This window comes from Serinus canaria, chromosome 12, assembly GCF_022539315.1.
Source record: "Serinus canaria isolate serCan28SL12 chromosome 12, serCan2020, whole genome shotgun sequence".
Lineage (NCBI taxonomy): Eukaryota > Metazoa > Chordata > Aves > Passeriformes > Fringillidae > Serinus > Serinus canaria.
The window spans coordinates 1,209,033-1,226,096 of record NC_066326.1 but is presented as its reverse complement, the minus strand read 5'-3'; the positions used below and the strand labels follow the sequence as shown (position 1 = coordinate 1,226,096).

At 56.3% G+C, this 17,064-nt stretch overlaps 1 protein-coding gene across 1 annotated transcript; it reads left to right on the top strand.

The window, feature by feature from the left end:
- Positions 1 to 758: 758 nt before the first annotated feature.
- BHLHE40 (basic helix-loop-helix family member e40) lies at positions 759 to 4,897 on the top strand. Its single transcript, XM_030228118.2, has 5 exons — positions 759 to 883; positions 979 to 1,048; positions 1,269 to 1,376; positions 1,886 to 2,009; positions 3,040 to 4,897. The coding sequence occupies exons 1-5, from the start codon at positions 804 to 806 to the stop codon at positions 3,897 to 3,899; spliced, it is 1,242 nt and encodes a 413-aa protein (XP_030083978.1). The 5' UTR covers positions 759 to 803; the 3' UTR covers positions 3,900 to 4,897.
- The last annotated feature ends 12,167 nt before the right edge of the window (positions 4,898 to 17,064 follow it).

Here is a 17,064-nt window from a genome sequence, read left to right as displayed (position 1 = left end):
GCTGATCATAGAATCACAGAATGGTTTGGGTTGGAAGGGACATTAAAGCCCACCTCATTACAACCCCCTGCCATGGGCAGGGATTATTACCTTTCACTGGAGAAAGTTACTCCAAGCCCTGGATGCCCCCAGGGATGGGGTCCTACCACCCCAAAACTTCCCTGCAGCACCACCACTTCCCCAGAGCCACATTTTATCTACTCTCACTTATTTTATTTTTTCCCCCGTATTTCCAAACTTCCGCAGCTGCAGCTTTCTCCGGGTCCGTGTTTTGTGCCTGTGTCTCTTTTTGGAGGGGGGGGGGGATTTTTTTTTTTTTTCCTCCCCTATCTCGGGACGCGGCAGCGGTACGGCACGGTATGGCAGGGTACAGTACGGCACGGTATGGCAGGGCACGGTACGATACTGTATGGCACTGTATGGCACAGCAAGGCACTGTATGACATGGCACGGCACGGCCCCGAGCCGCCACCTCCGGCCCCGCCGCGCCGGGACACACGTGCGGGGGGGCCCGGAGCCCCGGCCCCGCCTCCCCCCGCGCCGCCGCCACGTGAGGCTCATGTGACGGCGGGGCGGGGGCGCCGGGGCCGCCAGACGTGCCGGCGGTCACAGGGCTCCGCACGTCGCTCCCGTCCACCCACTCGCCCGCATTTAACCCGGCCCGCGGCCGCCCGCCGCTCCTCAGCCCGCGCGGCGCGGGCGCGGCATGAGCAGCAGCAGCGGCACCGGCCCCGGTACCGGCACCGGCAGCGCCCGCAGCCCCTGCCCGCCCTGAGCGCCCCGCACCGCCCGCGCCCCCCGCCATGGAGCGCATCCCCAGCGCGCAGCCCCCGCCCGGCTGCCTGGGCAAGCTGCCCGCCCTGGAGAGCGGAGACCTGCCGGGGTAAGCGGGGCTTCGGGGGCTCGGGGGGCTCCGGGGGAGCGGCCCCGCCGGCTCCGGGACGGGGGTAACGCGCTGCTCTCCTTTCGCCCGTGCAGGCTGGACTTCGCGCACATGTACCAGGTGTACAAGCCCCGGAGGGGCTTAAAGAGGAGCGAGGACAACAAGGTAAATGGAGGGTGACGGGGTACAGTGAGGGGCGGGAAGGTAAATTGCGGGTTAACGGGGTGAGTTGGGGGTTAACGGGGTGAATCGGCCGGTGCGCGCCTGTGACAGCGCTCCCGGGGCGGGGGCTCTGCCGCTCCCGGCGCGCTCGGGACGGGAGCAGCGGGGCCGGGCGGGCTGGGCTGGGCTGTCCCCCCGCTGACCCGCTGCCCCGGCCCCGCAGGAGACCTACAAGCTGCCGCACCGGCTGATCGAGAAGAAGAGGCGCGACAGGATCAACGAGTGCATCGCGCAGCTGAAGGACCTGCTGCCCGAGCACCTCAAGCTGACGGTAGGTGCGAGCGGAGGGACGGGGCTCCCCCGCCGCCGGCGCTCTGCCGCCGCTTCACCGCCGGTCTGGGGTGGGTTTTTATTTTAGTTTTAAATATTTTTTTCTCCGTGGTGCCGCCCGCTCGGGCAGGCTATAAGGGCATCCCAAACTTCCCTGGGAGCTGGGGATCCCTGCGGGAGCTGCCCGCCGGGCCGCCCCCCCCGCACCGCTGCCGGGCGAGAGCCGTCCCCGGCCGGGCTCCCCGGTCACGGTGCCAGCAGGGGCAGCAGAACCGATAAATGAAACGCTTCTCTCCGGGCTATACGGTGGTCAGAAAGCACCCACAGGGTTCCGTGAGAGCCTTTTCCGTAGACTGCTTTTTAACTTATTTCCATGGAATGTTGCCGGTGGTGGTCCTGCCTGCTCAGGTCTCACCGTGCCGTCCTCCCGCGGCTCCCGGGAAGGCACTGGCAGCTCCCGCCTGCATGGCCGAGCCGGCGGCGGGTGCCAACCTGTCCCTGTGCTCCCAGACTCTAGGTCACCTGGAGAAGGCTGTGGTTCTGGAGCTCACCTTGAAGCACGTGAAGGCACTGACCAATCTCATCGAGCAGCAGCAGCAGAAGATCATCGCTTTGCAGAACGGTTTGCAGGCAGGTGAGTGCTCAGCCGGCAGGGCGAGAGCTTCTGTGTGTGTGTGTGTGTGTGTGTGTGTGATGGGCTTTCCCTGGGGAGCCTGTGAAATGCTGTTGTGACACCTTGTTCCCGAGAAGGGAGGAGGCAGGAATTCTGGCCTTTCATGCTGTCATTTTCTCAGGCTTTGCTTGTGAGCTTTCACAAAAAAAAAAAAATGTGTTGCTCAAGACGGTCAGTGCAGAGTGCCCTGGGAGTTGTTTGAAATTAAACTGGGTTTTAAGTAGTTTTAGTTACAGCCCAGGTTTGCTGTGAGCTTCTCTCCGAAGCCATTCGGTTCTCCCCATTTGTGTTTGTGAACTTTAGATAACCCAGTCTGGTTTATTTGGCCGTTTTCTCTGGAAATAGATATAAATCTACTTTCTATACACACCTTTTTAAGTTTCTTTATAACCAAGCTGGCCTGTGCTCTGCAGGCAGAGGGGACCTGGTATTTCAGCTTATCAGCCTCAGATGCACTTCCTCCTGCTGATTTCACATGTGGCTCTCACGTGAATCGGATACAGTAAACCCGAATTTTTCGGAGGCACCGTCCGTGCCCCGGCAGCCACAGGGAGTGCAGTGGAGCTGCCGGAGCAGCCGAGTCCCCTGGGGCTGGCGGAGCTGCTTGCAGGGCCGGGAGCTCCCTGCCCGGAGGTGCAGGGCGAGGTGCACCCTGCCCTCCCCAGGGGTTTCCTGGAGAAGCCACAGCTTGATTCAGTCCCCTCTCCACACTCCAGTACCTGTTGAAAGTGGATTTTACAGTAAATAACAAAAAAGAGCAGGCAGCACTTTTACTTATTATGTAAAAGTGGACAGGTGCATGTTAAAATGGAATTGTCCATTTCTGCAGAAATCTGGGGATTTCTGTTGAGAGTCCAGCTCGGCCATCGCGTTCCCCTCTGGCTGTGCTGTAACCCAAGTCCAACGTTGCCTCCGGTCCACCTCGGAGCTGGAAATGGAACTATTTAGCATGTTGTTAATTTTTAATTTCTTTCTGTTAATGTTTCCTTAGGTGACCTGTCATCGAGAAACCTCGATTCCAGCCAGGAAATGTTTCGATCCGGTTTCCAGATGTGTGCCAAGGAAATGCTGCAATACCTGGCAAAGCACGAGAACGGCAAGGAGCTGAAGTCGTCGCAGCTGGTCAGCCACCTGCACCGCATGGCCAGCGAGGTGCTGCAGGGCGGGGCCGCCCGCAAGGCCGGGGACATCCCTCCCAAAATGCTGGACCTGAAGGAGAAGCCGATGCCCCTGGGCGCGGCGGGCGAGGGCCACGGGAAGAACTGCGTGCCCGTGATCCAGCGGACATTCGCTCACTCCAGCGGGGAGCAGAGCGGCAGCGACACGGACACGGACAGCGGGTACGGGGGAGAGCTGGACAAAAGCGACTCCAAATCTGAACAGCCCTATTTCAAAAAGGATACCGACCTCAAGTACGCTGTCCAGGAGAGAATAAGCTCTATTAAGCAAGAGACTGAGGACCCGCCGGCCAAAAGGAGCAGGCTGGAGTCGCCGCAGGACGAGGGCCCTTTTGGCAGTGACATGATGGGCTCTGCCAGCAGCTTCCTGGGCCCCCACGCTCACCAGCCTCCCCTGTGCCTGCCTTTCTACCTGATCCCACCGTCCGCCACCGCCTACCTGCCCATGCTGGAGAAGTGCTGGTACCCGGCCTCGGTTCCTGTGTTGTACCCCAGCCTGCCGGCCTCTGCCGCAGCACTGACGGGCTTCATGAACCCCGACAAAATCTCCCCCCCTCTGCTGATGCCCCAGAGACTCCCTTCTCCTGTACCGGCCCATTCCCCCATCGACTCCTCGGCTCTGCTTCAAGCTTTGAAGCAGATTCCTCCTTTGAACTTGGAAACCAAAGACTGAGCGCAGTGTGACTGGTTTTTTCTCTTTTTTTTTCTTTTTTTTTTTTGTTTTTTTAGTTTGAGAGACTGTTTCACTTTTATATATTGGCTGGACTGAGGTGTGGGGACGAGGTTCACTGTGCGTAGGAAGCTAAATCCCCTTTTCTCTGACTTGTCAGGTAGCTTGGAGGAAGATGAAGGATGCGCCCAGGTTAGCGATTGACAACTACTTCCAAAAGATTAAAGAAGGATTTTGTGCTTGGCCCCTTCCCTTCTTCCCTCTCCACATCTACAGAGCAACAGTTGACTCGGTCAGCTGCAAAACTACTGCAAAGCTGTGAAGAAATATTCCATTGGGCAGACCTGGTTTGAGGGTCTGTGAATACAAAATACATTAATATATAAACCACGGTACTTCCCTGAGCGGCTCTGGAGGCAACGACCCCACTGGCTCATCTGAGCTGGGCTGCTGTCCCTGTGACCCCAAGTGTGGGGGTGGTGGTGGTGGCAATGCGACCGGGAGTGGGGCAGTGGTCACTGGTGGTGGTGGCAATGCCGCTGTGAGTGCAGGAGGAGCAAGGCAGTGGTCACTGGTGGTGGTGGCAATGCCACCATGAGCACAGTAGGAGCAGGGCAGTGGTCACTGTGCTGTGGTGGCAATGCCACCATGAGCACAGTAGGAGCAGGGCAGTGGTCACTGTGCTGTGGTGGCAATGCCACCGTGAGCACAGCAGGAGCAGGGCAGTGGTCACTGTGCTGTGGTGGCAATGCCACCGTGAGCACAGCAGGAGCAGGGCAGTGGTCACTGCAGGGGCAGCAATGTCACCAGGAGGAGCAGGGTAGTTGCCACTGAGGTGGTGGCAGTGGTGGCAATGCCACCAGGAGTCCAGGAGGAGCAGGGCAGCGGTCACTGCCTGGTCACACACAGGCCAGGCAGACAGACCTAAGACGGGTTTCTCTCCACACCTTTGCTGATGCATAGATAATTTTTTAAGAAATAAAAGGTAGCTGCTGCTTGGAGCTTTCCATGGCGTACATCTAATAAATAATTTAACCTGCGCCCTTCCTGTAACTTGAGCTGCTCCGTTGGGCCGGGTCGGGCGGAGCTGTCCCGGGATGGCGGGGTCGGGCGGAGCTGTCCCGGGATGGCGGGGTCGGGAGGAGCTGTCCCGGGATGGCGGGGTCGGGAGGAGCTGTCCCTGGATCGCCTCCCTGGTGGCACCGGCTCCTGCCGCCGCTCCCTCGGGAGTCCCCGCGGCTTTCCCGGCCGGAGGGAGCGGTTCTGCCGGAGCAGGCAGCGCCATCCATCCCTGCTGAGCGTGCCCCTGGCAGTGCCCCTGGCAGTGCCTTTGGAGGATGGCAGGCTGGGATTTCCAAGGAGCCTGATCCCGGCAGGGTTTGACAGCTGGGTTCCTCCTGGCACACCTGGCTCACATCCCGTGTTAAGGGGAGAGGGGTCGGGTGGTGACTTCTGTCCTGTGAGCTGCAAGGGGCTTTCTCCACAGAGGAACATCTCTCCAGTTTAGCTTACTTTTAATTAAAAACCTCCAAACTTCACTGCCAAAGGCAGTGCTCTTTGGTGGTTTTTTCCTTACTGGTTTTGAGAACTGGTGAGCAGATCCCCTGTCTGGATCCTCATGTCGCCCTCCCGTTGCACCAGCTGTTGAGATGCACTATGCTTGATTGCAGATTGTGTTCTAACGTTTATTTTGTTGTTGGTTTTTTGGGTTTTTTTGGTATACAGTTGTTGCCTTTATTTGTAAAATCCTGTTATAAATATATATATATAATATAAATATATTAAAAGTTAAAGCGTTTCAGATGTCTATTATTTGTATAACTACTTGAGCATAAAGAAGTGAGAAAAATGAATGTATTCTTGTTTCTGGGTTGTCTTTTTTTTTTTTTTGAAGAGAAGAATATTCCGTTTTTCTCTCGGGAGAGGTACAGTGTTTATATTTTGGAGCCGCCTTCAAGGTGGGATATTGTACATATTTTTATCTTGAGTAAATGTTAAGTAGCTGTTAAAAAATGCTTAATAAAATAATTCTTTTCCTGTGGAAGATAAGGGTTTGCCTCCTTTGCTTTGAAATGGTTGAGCAGGGTCATCCCATGGTCTGGTCCCGCAAGGGATGGCACAGGGGGGAGCAGGAATTTGGGGTGCAGGGGGTATGAGGGATTTTGGGGTGCAGAGAGGAGTGGGGATTTGGGGATGCAGGGGGGAGCAGGGCTCTCCTTGCTCCCCCCACAGCCCCTCTGCTGTTGGTGCCTGAAGGAGCTCAGGGTCCCATTACCCATGCCACCAGGGATATTTATTTATTTTAACTCCCTTGGCACTTTCAGGGATTTTTTTCCTTCCAGACTCAAGGGAGGTGCCAGGAGAGCCTGGCTGGCTTTCCTGCTCTCTCCTGATGTCACGTTGTGCTCCCTGTGTCTGGCATTTGGCTCCTGGGCCCCAAGCTCCATGGGGAGGAGGCAGCCCCTCACCCTGGAGGATGCAGAGTCTCCAGAGGCTTAGCCCAGTTCCTGGAGGAAAATGGACTTGCTGCAAACTGATTTTACTTCAGCACGCTCAGCCTGTGTCTGGGGTACCCAAGCACTGCCAGGGATGGTGCCCAACCCCAGCAGGCCCCTGGGGCTGACGGGGGTAAGGGTCAGGTCCTGCCTGTGCTGGAGTGATCCCTGCCACCCCCACATGTCCCAGGTGTCCCTGATCTGGAATTCCAGCTGGCACTGTGGGTGGTGGAGCAGCCTGCTGCCTCTACTCCCATGGGCCAGAGGGCAGGGTCCTCATCCCACCACGGCTCCCTGCCAGCCTCTCCAGCAGCCATGCTGGTTTCTGGTCTCCAGATGAAATGACAACAACCCCAGACCTCCTCCAAAGGCAGAAGAGAGGTGAAACAAAGGGATGGGTGGGAGGACTCTGTTTCCAGTGGTGCTGCCCTGTGTGTGGATGGGGCATGGGCAGTTCTGAGGGGGAATTTGGGATTTTCACTGTGCAGATGAATCACAAAACGTGGGGGGTGGTTTAAGTGTCCAACTGTGTCAGCACTGCTTAGGCCTGGGCTGAGCATCTCCAGGACCCCACATGGAGGGGCTGATGCTTCTGTTAGACTGTGCTTAGAACTAAAGAAACCTTAGCTTAAGTAATGCTGGAAAAAGTGCTGCTTGGTTTAATGTGTTTGGGGTCTACACATGTCTCAGTGTTCATGTTATGTTTACTTTAATTAGGGCAAAATATTGATCTTACTGAAGTGACAACCCGGTTTGGGGACAGCATTTGGTGCTCAGTGCAGAGGTGTCCCAGCCTCAGGACCCCCTGGATTTCTGGCTCCTTTCCATGACTCTCACTCCCCTTTAGTCTTCATATCCTGACCCCCCCCTTGCCCTGTGGGACAACTTGCAGGATTTCCAGATCCTCAGTCTTAGAGGAAAAAAATTGCAGAAAAAGTGGAAGAGAGAACATTTAGTCAGGAAGCAAAAGATTATTATGGGCTGGGAATTTCCTCTGCCCCCCTGTCCAGGTGCCAGCAGGACAGGTGAGTTCTGTGGGGCAGAGTGGGGCAGGGGCTGCACCCGTGGGGGCACCGGGTGGGGACCCAGCAGCCCCTCCCAGCCCTGGCAGAGCTGCATGCCAGCCTGGGAGGAGGATGGATAGATGGATGGATGGATGGACGGACGGACGGACGGAGGGGCGACCCCCGGCACGGCGCCAGCCCGGGACAGCCCGTGCCGCCCGCCCCGCCGGGGTGTGCTGAGTTCCCGGGCTTGTTTTCATGGTCTCACCCAGCTCTGACCTGCCTCAAATGTTGACACAATGTCACGTTTCCGACTGCAGTCTTTCATGTGCAGCCGGAGGCTAAATACGGCTGCTGGTTCCTGGAAAAAGACGTGCCTGGCACCCTTTCAGCAGAAACCCGATCCCCATGCAGGCTTGGCACAACAGCTGAATAACACAGCAATAACTCTTTCAGCAGCATTTCAACCCATAAATAGGGCTTCCCGAGCGACTCCTTGAAGTCAGACAAGGAGGATACAATGATTTTGGGCAAAAAATTAAAAATAAAGGAAGTTAGTGTGCGTGAAGAGCGGGTGGGGAGGGGCAGCGGGGTCAGGCAGATCAGAGGGTGCCGTGGAGGTGCTGAGTGAGGTTTGCTGAGTGGGAGCGCAGGATTGCCTCAAAAGGAAAGAAATGCTCCTGAATTTTTTAATGTCTCGGTCCTGTTTCATACCAGCCCCGTGGAGGCAGAGGGAGAGCCTTCCTGAGAGCCAGGGCCTTTCCTAACCCCGGTGAGGACACACAGACACATAATTTTAGCTTTTCACCACCTGTTTGGAAAGCTCCCGTAGCCGGGCGCTCTGGGACTGGATGGTTTTTACAGGCATGTACCCCGGGAGCTGCTTATTTGCATTATGCATGGACCAGGGCCTAAAATAATCTGCAGTGACGCACATTTTTTTGCTGTGATTTTCACCCCCCCCATTCCAGGACTCCGTTTTTCTGAATGTGCCGTGACTTTTGAGGACCACGCGTGGCTGCCCAGCCCCGGGGCTGCCGGGCCCTGGATCAGCAGTCGAGCTGAGCTGCCCCAGCCCCGCTCCCCCGGCCCTGACACTCAGAGGGAGGGGAGGAGAGAAGAGAAAGAGGAAGAGAAAGAGGAAAAGAAGAGAGAAAGAAGAGAAGAGAGGAGAAGAGAGGAGAAGAGAGGAGAAGAGAAGAGAAGAGAAGAGAAGAGAAGAGAATAGAAGAGAAAGAGAAGAGAAGAGAGAGAAGAGAGAGAAGAGAACGACGAAGAGAAGAGAGAAGAGAAGCGAATGGCACGCGAAGAGAAAGCCGAGATCAAGAGCAGAAGAGAAGAGAAGAGAAGAGAAGAGCCCTTGTGCTCCGCCTCGGCTTTCATCTGCAGAGCGTGTAGCTGCAAGTGCGGCGTGTTTACAAATGCAGGCATTGCAAGATCCCTTGAACTGTGTCCTAGTACAAAAGAGGCTTTGAAACGAGAAACACGTTGTCATGGCATGTTCCAGGCCAGCAGCACCAGACTGAACCAGATAATTGCTGTTTCTGCTTCAGTGTGGAAAAAGCAGCAGGTCTTGAGCAAGTCTTTTTTTCCCCTTAGACATTTCGTGTGATGCTCGGGATGGGAGGAGAGGGCTGGGAATGCCCGGGCAGCGGGGGCAGAGGCGGGATGAGCTCCCCAGGGCTGCCGGCAGAATGACTCTGCTGGGCTCAGCCCTTGTAACCGTAGCCCGCGGGGCTGGTGACACTGACCCTGGCTATGTGACACGGGGTGTCCGTGTTTTGTAACCCTGGCGTGCTGCCGGGGCCAGGAGATGCGGCTCTCGCTGCTCCCTGGTGTTCCAGACCTTTCCCACTGCCCTTCTGTGAGCAGTTCAGGCACTTGAGAACTCTCCCGGTGCTTCCCAGTGCCAGGGAGAGCTGCTAATTGCAGTGAGCATTGCTGGCCCTGGGCAAGGCACCTCTGGGAGCACTGGGCACGGCTCAGGGGTGCCTGTGCCCTGGTGCCTTCACTCCTGAGTGTAAGAAATAGAGGATAACATTTCTAACTCTTTTGGAATAATTTATTTCTTAGACATGTGTCTTTCTCACAGGTGTGTTTCTGCCCCAAGCACATCACCCCGTGGAGGCTGTTATTGCCATCACAGCCAGGGCCTTTGGAAAGGACCAAACAGGAAAGCTCTGCCTGGGAAGGGTTTTTCACCACATGTGCCTTGTTAAAACTGCAAACAGAGCAGGCTGGGTAATACCACACAGCTGATGGAAACGGGAATGCCTGGAAATAAAGGGCAGCTCCCCAGCTCCTCTTGTGCTTGTTGCTGTCCTTGGGCTGCTGGGAGCTGGCTGGGCTCTGTCCTGGGCTGGTTGCCCCTGGCAGCTGACTCTTTGCACCCACACAGAGGCAGGCCTGGCTAAGCAGGTGGGTGTTTGCCCTGGGGTGGATTCTTGGTTATCTCAGCCCTGCCCATGTCCATGAGTGACTCTCTGTGGGGTGACAGTGCTAATGGGAAAGGGCTGGCTTGCCATTACAGCCCTGGCCTTGCCCCCAGTGCTGCACTTTAGCTCCTCTCTGACCTCTGCCCTTTATTCCAGTGCCCAGGAGGGGCTCCCACCTTGTTGATTTCTGAGCACCAGCTCAGCCCAAGGATGATGGCCACGGTCTGTGGCTGCCAGAGCTGTCTGACCAGAGGAATAATTAGTTTCTCTCTGGAGCACAGCTTTATCCTCCCTTCAGCCCCTGGTGCTGCTGAAGAACAGCAGCACTCCCTCCTCTGTGCCGTGGCAGAGAGAGAAAAGGCCGAGCTCTATCCTGCTTTGAAAGGACTGATGAATATGCAAACTATCAGGGCTGAAATGTTGCTTATCCACATCACGGGGTGTGCACGGAGCTCTGCTTGTGCTGCTGCCTGAGGATGTGGACACCACCAGAGTGCAGCTGAGCAGCTTAGGGAAGATTTAACTCTTATTTCTATTCTCGACACCGAATCATTAGGAAGGTTATGGCTGTGCTGGGGGCCTTTCCCAGTGCCCTCCTCCTGCTGTGGCAGGGCCTGGGGACCTGCTGCTGGGGTTTGACTGCAGCTATTGATCAGGGCAAAGCTCCAGCCCCAATGGGAGCAGTCACTGATGATTATCTCGTGGTATTAGTGCACGTATTGTGAAATTGGTGTGATTTGAGATGAAATGTGACCTATGGGCATAGGCAACACGTTCTAATGTATTCAGGAATGCCAGGGCTGACGAGCTATTGCTGCTGGTACCACACTGATTAAACCCCAGCTCACTCTGCTCCCATTGAAATCAGTGGGAGGTCTGTCATTGCCTTCCGTGAGTGCTGGACTGGATCCAGGCTGCACTTCATGGGATGCATTATTCCCCAGGATTAGAGAGGCACAGGGAGTGGGATTCCTCTCTCTCACTGATCTCTGTGCTTAGATGTTTGCCTTGGAGCTGGCTGGGACCTGAAGCACCCGGCCTGGCTTTGGTGTCAGCCCAAGGAGGAGATGAGGGTGTTTGCTCCTGAAGGTCTGCCAGGGCTGGGGTGCTGCTCTGGGAAAGGTGAGGGGCTGGGCAGCCCCCTGTGATCCAGAGCTCCTGGTGGCATGGGGATAAAGGAGGCAGGGTTCTTGTCAGCACTGCCTGTACCAAGTGTTTGACCCACCAGGGCTGGAGTCCTGGTTCAGGAATGAAAAGCCCAGTCCCCCAGAAGGGTCCTGGCTCTGCATGTGCTGGTCAGGATGTGGCTGGGGAGGGATCTTCTCAGGTTCTTGATTTCAGACAAACGTTTGACCTCAAAGAGGTGCCAGTTGCTCTGGGGCTGGAGTCCCCCGGGCATGGGAGGCTGCTCGGCACCTCTCAGGGCCCATCCCAGCCCTGCCACCCTGGCCCCGGGCTGAGCCTTTGGGTGGAGGATGACTCAGGGCCCCGTGGAGGAAGGGGGTGGCGGTGACCCCCCCAGTGCGGCTGGGGAACTGAAGCAATCTGTTTATCATGGAAAAACTGCTCTTTGCAGCAATTCAAATGGAAACTTCCCAGAATGAGTGTTGCAGAGCTTTCCCCTTGAATCACCGGGCCTCCCAAGGGCTGCTTTCTAAGACGATGCCCTCGGGAGAATTGTCACCGTCCCTGGTCCCTGCCGTGCGTGGAGCCCCTCCCGGCAGCACAGCCGCTCCCGATCCCTCCTCGGGTCCGTTCCCATGGGAGCAGTGCCCTTCCCCAGGCGGGACAGCTGCGGCACCACCACACTCAGGTGTGCCCGGAGCCGCTGCCCAGCCGCTGCTGGGAGGCTCTGCGCTGGTGGCACCTCCCAGCCTGGGGACCAGCCCGCTGCCATCCCGCCGTGCCGTTTGCCCGTTTTCCCTTCCCTCTGGCTGCCCGTCACCTTTTCCGTGGCTGAAATGAGTGTCCAAAGGTCACGGGGAATTCAGCCGCTGCCGGGAGCTCACGGAGCCGGGTGAATAAGGAGTGAGTGAGTGAGTGAGTGAGTGAGTGAGTGAGTGAGTGAGTGAGTGAGTGAGTGAGTGAGTGAGTGACGCCTGACTCGCTCCGCTCCCCTCCCGAGGCTGCCTTGCCCCCCTGTGCCCGGCCGTGCCAGCCCGGTGCTGAGGGGCACGGAGCCCTGGTGTCGTGCCCGGAGCTCGGCACGGGCTGCTCAGGGATGCTCCGGGCACGGCACAATCACAGCTGTGTGTAAGCCCTGAGCTGGCAGCCTGGCAGATCCGGCCGAGATAGCCTCGGGTGCGTGTCACAAGGGGTGGGAGGCCACCGAGGCAGGCAAGGGGCAGGGAGGGAGGGCAGGTTCGGGCACCCTGGTGATCCCGCTGCCACCCGCGGGGCCAAGCTGCTGATTTTTATACATTTATTCCTGTCGGCCCCGTGGTGCTTGTCCCCATAGTAACAGAGCAGGCTGGCACTGCAGCGCTCAGTGACATCCCTGTCCCCAGGGAGAAGCCAAGGACCTGCGTGGTCCGTGTCCCCAACTCCTCAGCGATGTGCAGGAGCCAGGGACATCTTTCCTGAGCGTGTCAGGCTTTCACCGCGTCCCTACAGCCCCGGGCAAGCGAAGAATTGTTGGCTGGCAGAGCAGAAAGGGCAGGTGTGGGGCTGGGCCAGGACGTGGCAGGACCGTGCCGGGCTGGGGGCTGGTTTGGTGGCAGGTCCTTGTCCCTTGGCCGGGATGTGCCGCACGTGTGAGAAGCACGGGCCCGGCTGCTGCGTGCGGCTGAGGCAGCAACCACAGAGGGGTTTTCCGGGCTCCAGCGAGCACCTGGGCACTTGAGGTCAGGAGGCATCTGCAGCGAGAGCTTTTTGAACCCAGCAGCGAGGAAAAGGTGTTTTGAAGGAGACCGGCAAGACAGAGATCTCTGCTCAGATCCTGGAGCCGCTCTCTGGGAGGATGAGTCAAAGGATTCCTGAAACAATTAGAGCTGCGAGGTGCAGCAGCAACAGCACATCCACCGTCAGCAGCTCTGCCAGGAGCCCTCGGCCAGCTGTTCGTGCTTTCCCTTTAATAAGGCACATTAGGCAATTTCCCATTTAAAAATGTTTATGGGAATATATAAATATTCACTTCTACAGAGCTTGCCTGGCCCTTTGTGCTCAGAGTGGTGGCGGGAGTGACTTGAATTGTTATAAACCTATGGAGACAGCTTGAGATGGAGCCTTCAGCATGGGGAGAGGGATTCTCAGAGCCCCCTGGGCACCGAGTCCTGCAGGTGCCAGGATGGGACACCTCACTCCGTGGGACACAGTGCCCCACTGAGCAGGACAGGCCACCCCAGGCTGCCTCATGTCCCCTGTGCCCAGCCCCAGGCAGCGTGGGCAGGGTTTTCCCTCTGTGATTTCCCGATGGCCGCAGGAAGAGCTTGCACAGACCCGATCTGGATTCAATCAAAGGAATTTTTTTTTTTCATTTGCTGTCTCATGTGCTGACCACCAAACCACATCCTTCAAGCCTGAGCCCAGCACAGTGAAACAAAAACTAGGCCAGGGCTTTTTGCTATGTTTTTTTTTTTTTTTTTTTTTTCCCTTAGTACATCTGTTGGGTGCAAAGCTGGCACACACCTCTCCTCCAGCCCCTCTGCTCCCACCCAGCCCCTTCCCAGGGCAGCCTGGCATTTCCCCCACCCCGAGCCAGGCACTTGCAGCTCCACGTGAAACCTGGGAACTATCCAGATTATGTGCACTGAGCACAGTGGCAGTGGGAAGCAAATGCAGAGGAATAATGAGTAATGACGTGCTGGCAGACCACGTTGGGACCTAATAAGGCACCAGGTGGGGACTGTCCTTGGCTCTCACTTGGTTGGTGCTGCCTGACTGTGGGGTCAGAGCAAAGCAGAGGGGCCCCTGTTGCTGGTGGGAGCAGTGGCTGTGGTGTGACACCGTCCCTGGCAGCATCCCACAGCATCCAGGGGCGAGGTGCCTGCGCAGGGAAGTTCTCACGTTCACAGAACAGAGAGCAGCTTTATTGTTGTATTTTGCAAACCAAAACCAGCCGGGAGTTTCTGAAGCGTCTGCCATCCCCGCAGAGAGCTGTTTAGTCATGCCTGGTGTGTGTGCATGTGAGACAGCGAGGGGAGGGAGGCTCGAGGACTTTGCAAAGATTAAAGATTTATGCTGACCCTTGAATCTGATCCAAGGCTACTAATCTGCCCTGATCCTATCATCTGCTCAGGGTGGATCTATTTCACTTTCCTTTATGGTACTCCTGACTCATTCCACTCCCACTCCAGGCCAGTCCAGTGGGAATGGGAAGCGCTACCACATATTTGTTTGGGTTTGCATTTAAAGCTCTGGACCTGTAGTGGGTGCAGCTCATAAAGGAAACCAGTGTGGATAAGATATGGGTGAGCTGAATGCTTGGAAACCACTCCCAAACGCAAGCTGAAGTGGTTTGAAATCAAGGTGGAGTGATGTACTGAAGGCACAATACTTGGCAGCTACGCCCAGCGTGTGAGAAAGGCATTTAAATCCAAGGTGCAGAGGTAGGCAGGGCACCCCGTGTGCTTCCGACGGGACAGCCCGTGCCCTGCAGGGTGTGCAGGGCTGGGGAGCTGATACCCACCCCTGTCTGCCCCCCTGCCCTCTCTGCCTCTGTGCTCTGCAGCCCCGTGAGCCCCCCGTGGGCCTGCAGAAAGCTGTGCCAGAGCTCTGCTCTGCCCTGGCACTGCTCCACCTGGGAAAGGCCTTGCTCGTGCTCCATCAACCTGCACTGAAAGGCTCCTGATGGCTGCTGGAGTTTAGGTGTAAGAAACAAGGTATGGAGGAGAATACAGACCCGATTTTTTGGAGGGCAGAATAAATCTCCTCTTCCTTCACAATACAAAATAGCGTGGCAGAAAGAGAAATGGGAGCTTTCCACCCCTCAGCTCTTCTCTGCTGCAGCCACACGTGTCTGGAGGGAGGCTGGGGATGCCACAGCAGCCTGGCCTGCGTGCCAGCCGGGCTGGGCTGGGTGACACCCACCGGGCAGCCCCAGAGCCACGGCAGACGGGCAAACAGGATCAGTCAAAGGGCCTGGCCCGCGGCTGGACCGGCCAGGAGATGGAGTGTGGTGTATCCTATTTCAGATCCCCTGGGACATCCTGTTCTCCTGATAACTGATGATATGTAAATATAGCAAATGCAAAGCCAGGCACTTTCCTAGGGTGCCCGGCCCAGGCTGCTTATAGAACAGGGCTGAGCCCAGCGGCGCTCAGGAACGCCCATCTGCAACTGCCACACGGGCATCAGGCTTTATTTTTAGTTTAAAACCAAGTTCCTGTTTGTAAGGCCAGAAGGGTTACAGGAAGAAAAATTACGAAGTGGGATCATTTACTGCTATTTTCTTTTCACGTGTCCTTCCTTCCTTCCTCCCTCCTGAGAAATGGGATGTAGCACATCGCTATTCCAGGCTGCGATGTTCGCGGTTCCTGCTCCCTCCGAAGAGGCCCATTAAGCCTTGCGTGACAAAAGGCTCTGTCCTCCCAGCCCCGCCAGTTACCCCTGCTTTCTGCTGCTGCACTGAGGCTCTTATCTCACGGGCAGCCTCTCTGACTCGCACCTCCTTTCTCTCCGGGCAGAGCTCTGGGCCGGCCCTGGCTGGCGGGGTGACAGACAGGGCATGGGGATCCCTCCTGGCTCACCAATCCCTTCCTCCCCGCGCCGCTGAGCAGCCCCAGCAGCCACGGGATGGAGGGAAACAATGGGAAGTATTTGGTCAGGTCAGCCAAAGGAGCCTCTTTAATGAGCAAAGCAGAGCACTAATTAGTCTGGTGCGCAGCCCCCCTGCCCCGTGCCCGTCGCTGCGGTTCTCCTGCCCGCGGGTCACCGTGAGAGGGGAGCCGCAGGGATGAGCTTGGCAGGTGCCCACGTGTTTTTCTCCTTCCCTGCCCTGTTAGGGAAAGGTAATCCCGAGCTGACAGGAGGGAGACTGCGAGCTGCTGACGGGAATTCCCAGCTGAGAGGTTTTGAGAGCGGTGGGAGCTTTGGCGTATGGATTAGGTTGCTTATATATACTATAGTGTGAAGGAAAGGGGCGGTTTTGCTAATTCCCTTGCACTTTGGTTTAATAAAGCAGGATTTGTCTGGTGGGAAAGCGAAACAGTGGGATTTGAGCTGTGTGAGTCTCATGACTGGTGCTCGCCTGGCTGGGTGGGAAGCAGGGAAGCATCGATTGCGTTCTGTCTCTCCTGTGTCCTCGTGGTTTTAAACATGGTTTGAGTGCCCACAGCCTCAGATGAGCTTTGTTTGGGAGGAGGTTTATTTAAAAAATCCCTATGCAGATGCTTGCACTAAATTCTGTTTTCCAGAGCTGTGGTGCCCTTGGGGGAACCAGGACTGCTTGGTCTGTCAGAGCCTTGTGACAGAGACTCACCTAAAGTGAGAAAGGGTGAAGAGGGGGTGGCCAGGACACAGGGGGAGAAGGGGCAGATTAGTATCTGGTACAGCCTCTGTAGGCAAACGAGATCCTTCTGCTTCTGGTTTTAACGAGAAAGGCCCCAGTGGAAATTTAAAATCTGGATCTGCATCAAATCTCAAAGTTCAGGCAGTTTAGAGCGAGGACTTTGGTCCATTCCATCACTCATCAGAGCTGTCTGCAAAATTCGCATCCCAATACTTTTTTCCAATCATAAATTCTGCCAAAGATGCGTGTTTGGATGTGACATATTTTTCTTCTTTTTCATCCCTTTTGCTAATTTAATTCCCAGATCTAAATCAAGTTTTCCATCTCAGACTTCCAGGAGCTGGAATGCCCTGTTTGCAGTTGGGAAGCTTTGCTGTGCCCTGTGTGGTGTGGTGGGGGTTGGACAGGTTCACCTGCCTGCAGGTGACCAAGGGAAGGGGAGGCCTCCAGGTCAGGCTGCTTTATTGCCAGAGCCCAAGTTTGGGGATGTGCTAGGGAGCAAATATGTTGCTCCTGCCCTTCTCTCCCTTATTATCAAGAGGATAAAACCCAAGCCATTCTTGGGATATGCACAAATATGCTCCTGATGAGGGCCCTGAGCAACCAGGCAGATTTTCTTGAAGCAGCAAGGCACAGCAGCCACATGCTGGGCTCTCCCTTATTCTTATTCTTTTCTGTTTTCTTGGGTGTACAATAAGAGCTAATCAAAGTGATGCTCTCCAGCAGGCTTTTGTGTACGGCATTACAGCAAAATCCTAAATTCCCCTTCCTGCTCATGCATACAAA

Bases quoted from the DNA above. Each gene is read 5' to 3' on its own strand.
- BHLHE40 (XM_030228118.2), top strand. From the start codon at position 804: ATGGAGCGCATCCCCAGCGCGCAGCCCCCGCCCGGCTGCCTGGGCAAG. The intron at 884-978 runs GTAAGCGGGGCT...TCGCCCGTGCAG, and splicing joins GAGAGCGGAGACCTGCCGGG to GCTGGACTTCGCGCACATGT. The intron at 1,377-1,885 runs GTAGGTGCGAGC...CTGTGCTCCCAG, and splicing joins CCGAGCACCTCAAGCTGACG to ACTCTAGGTCACCTGGAGAA.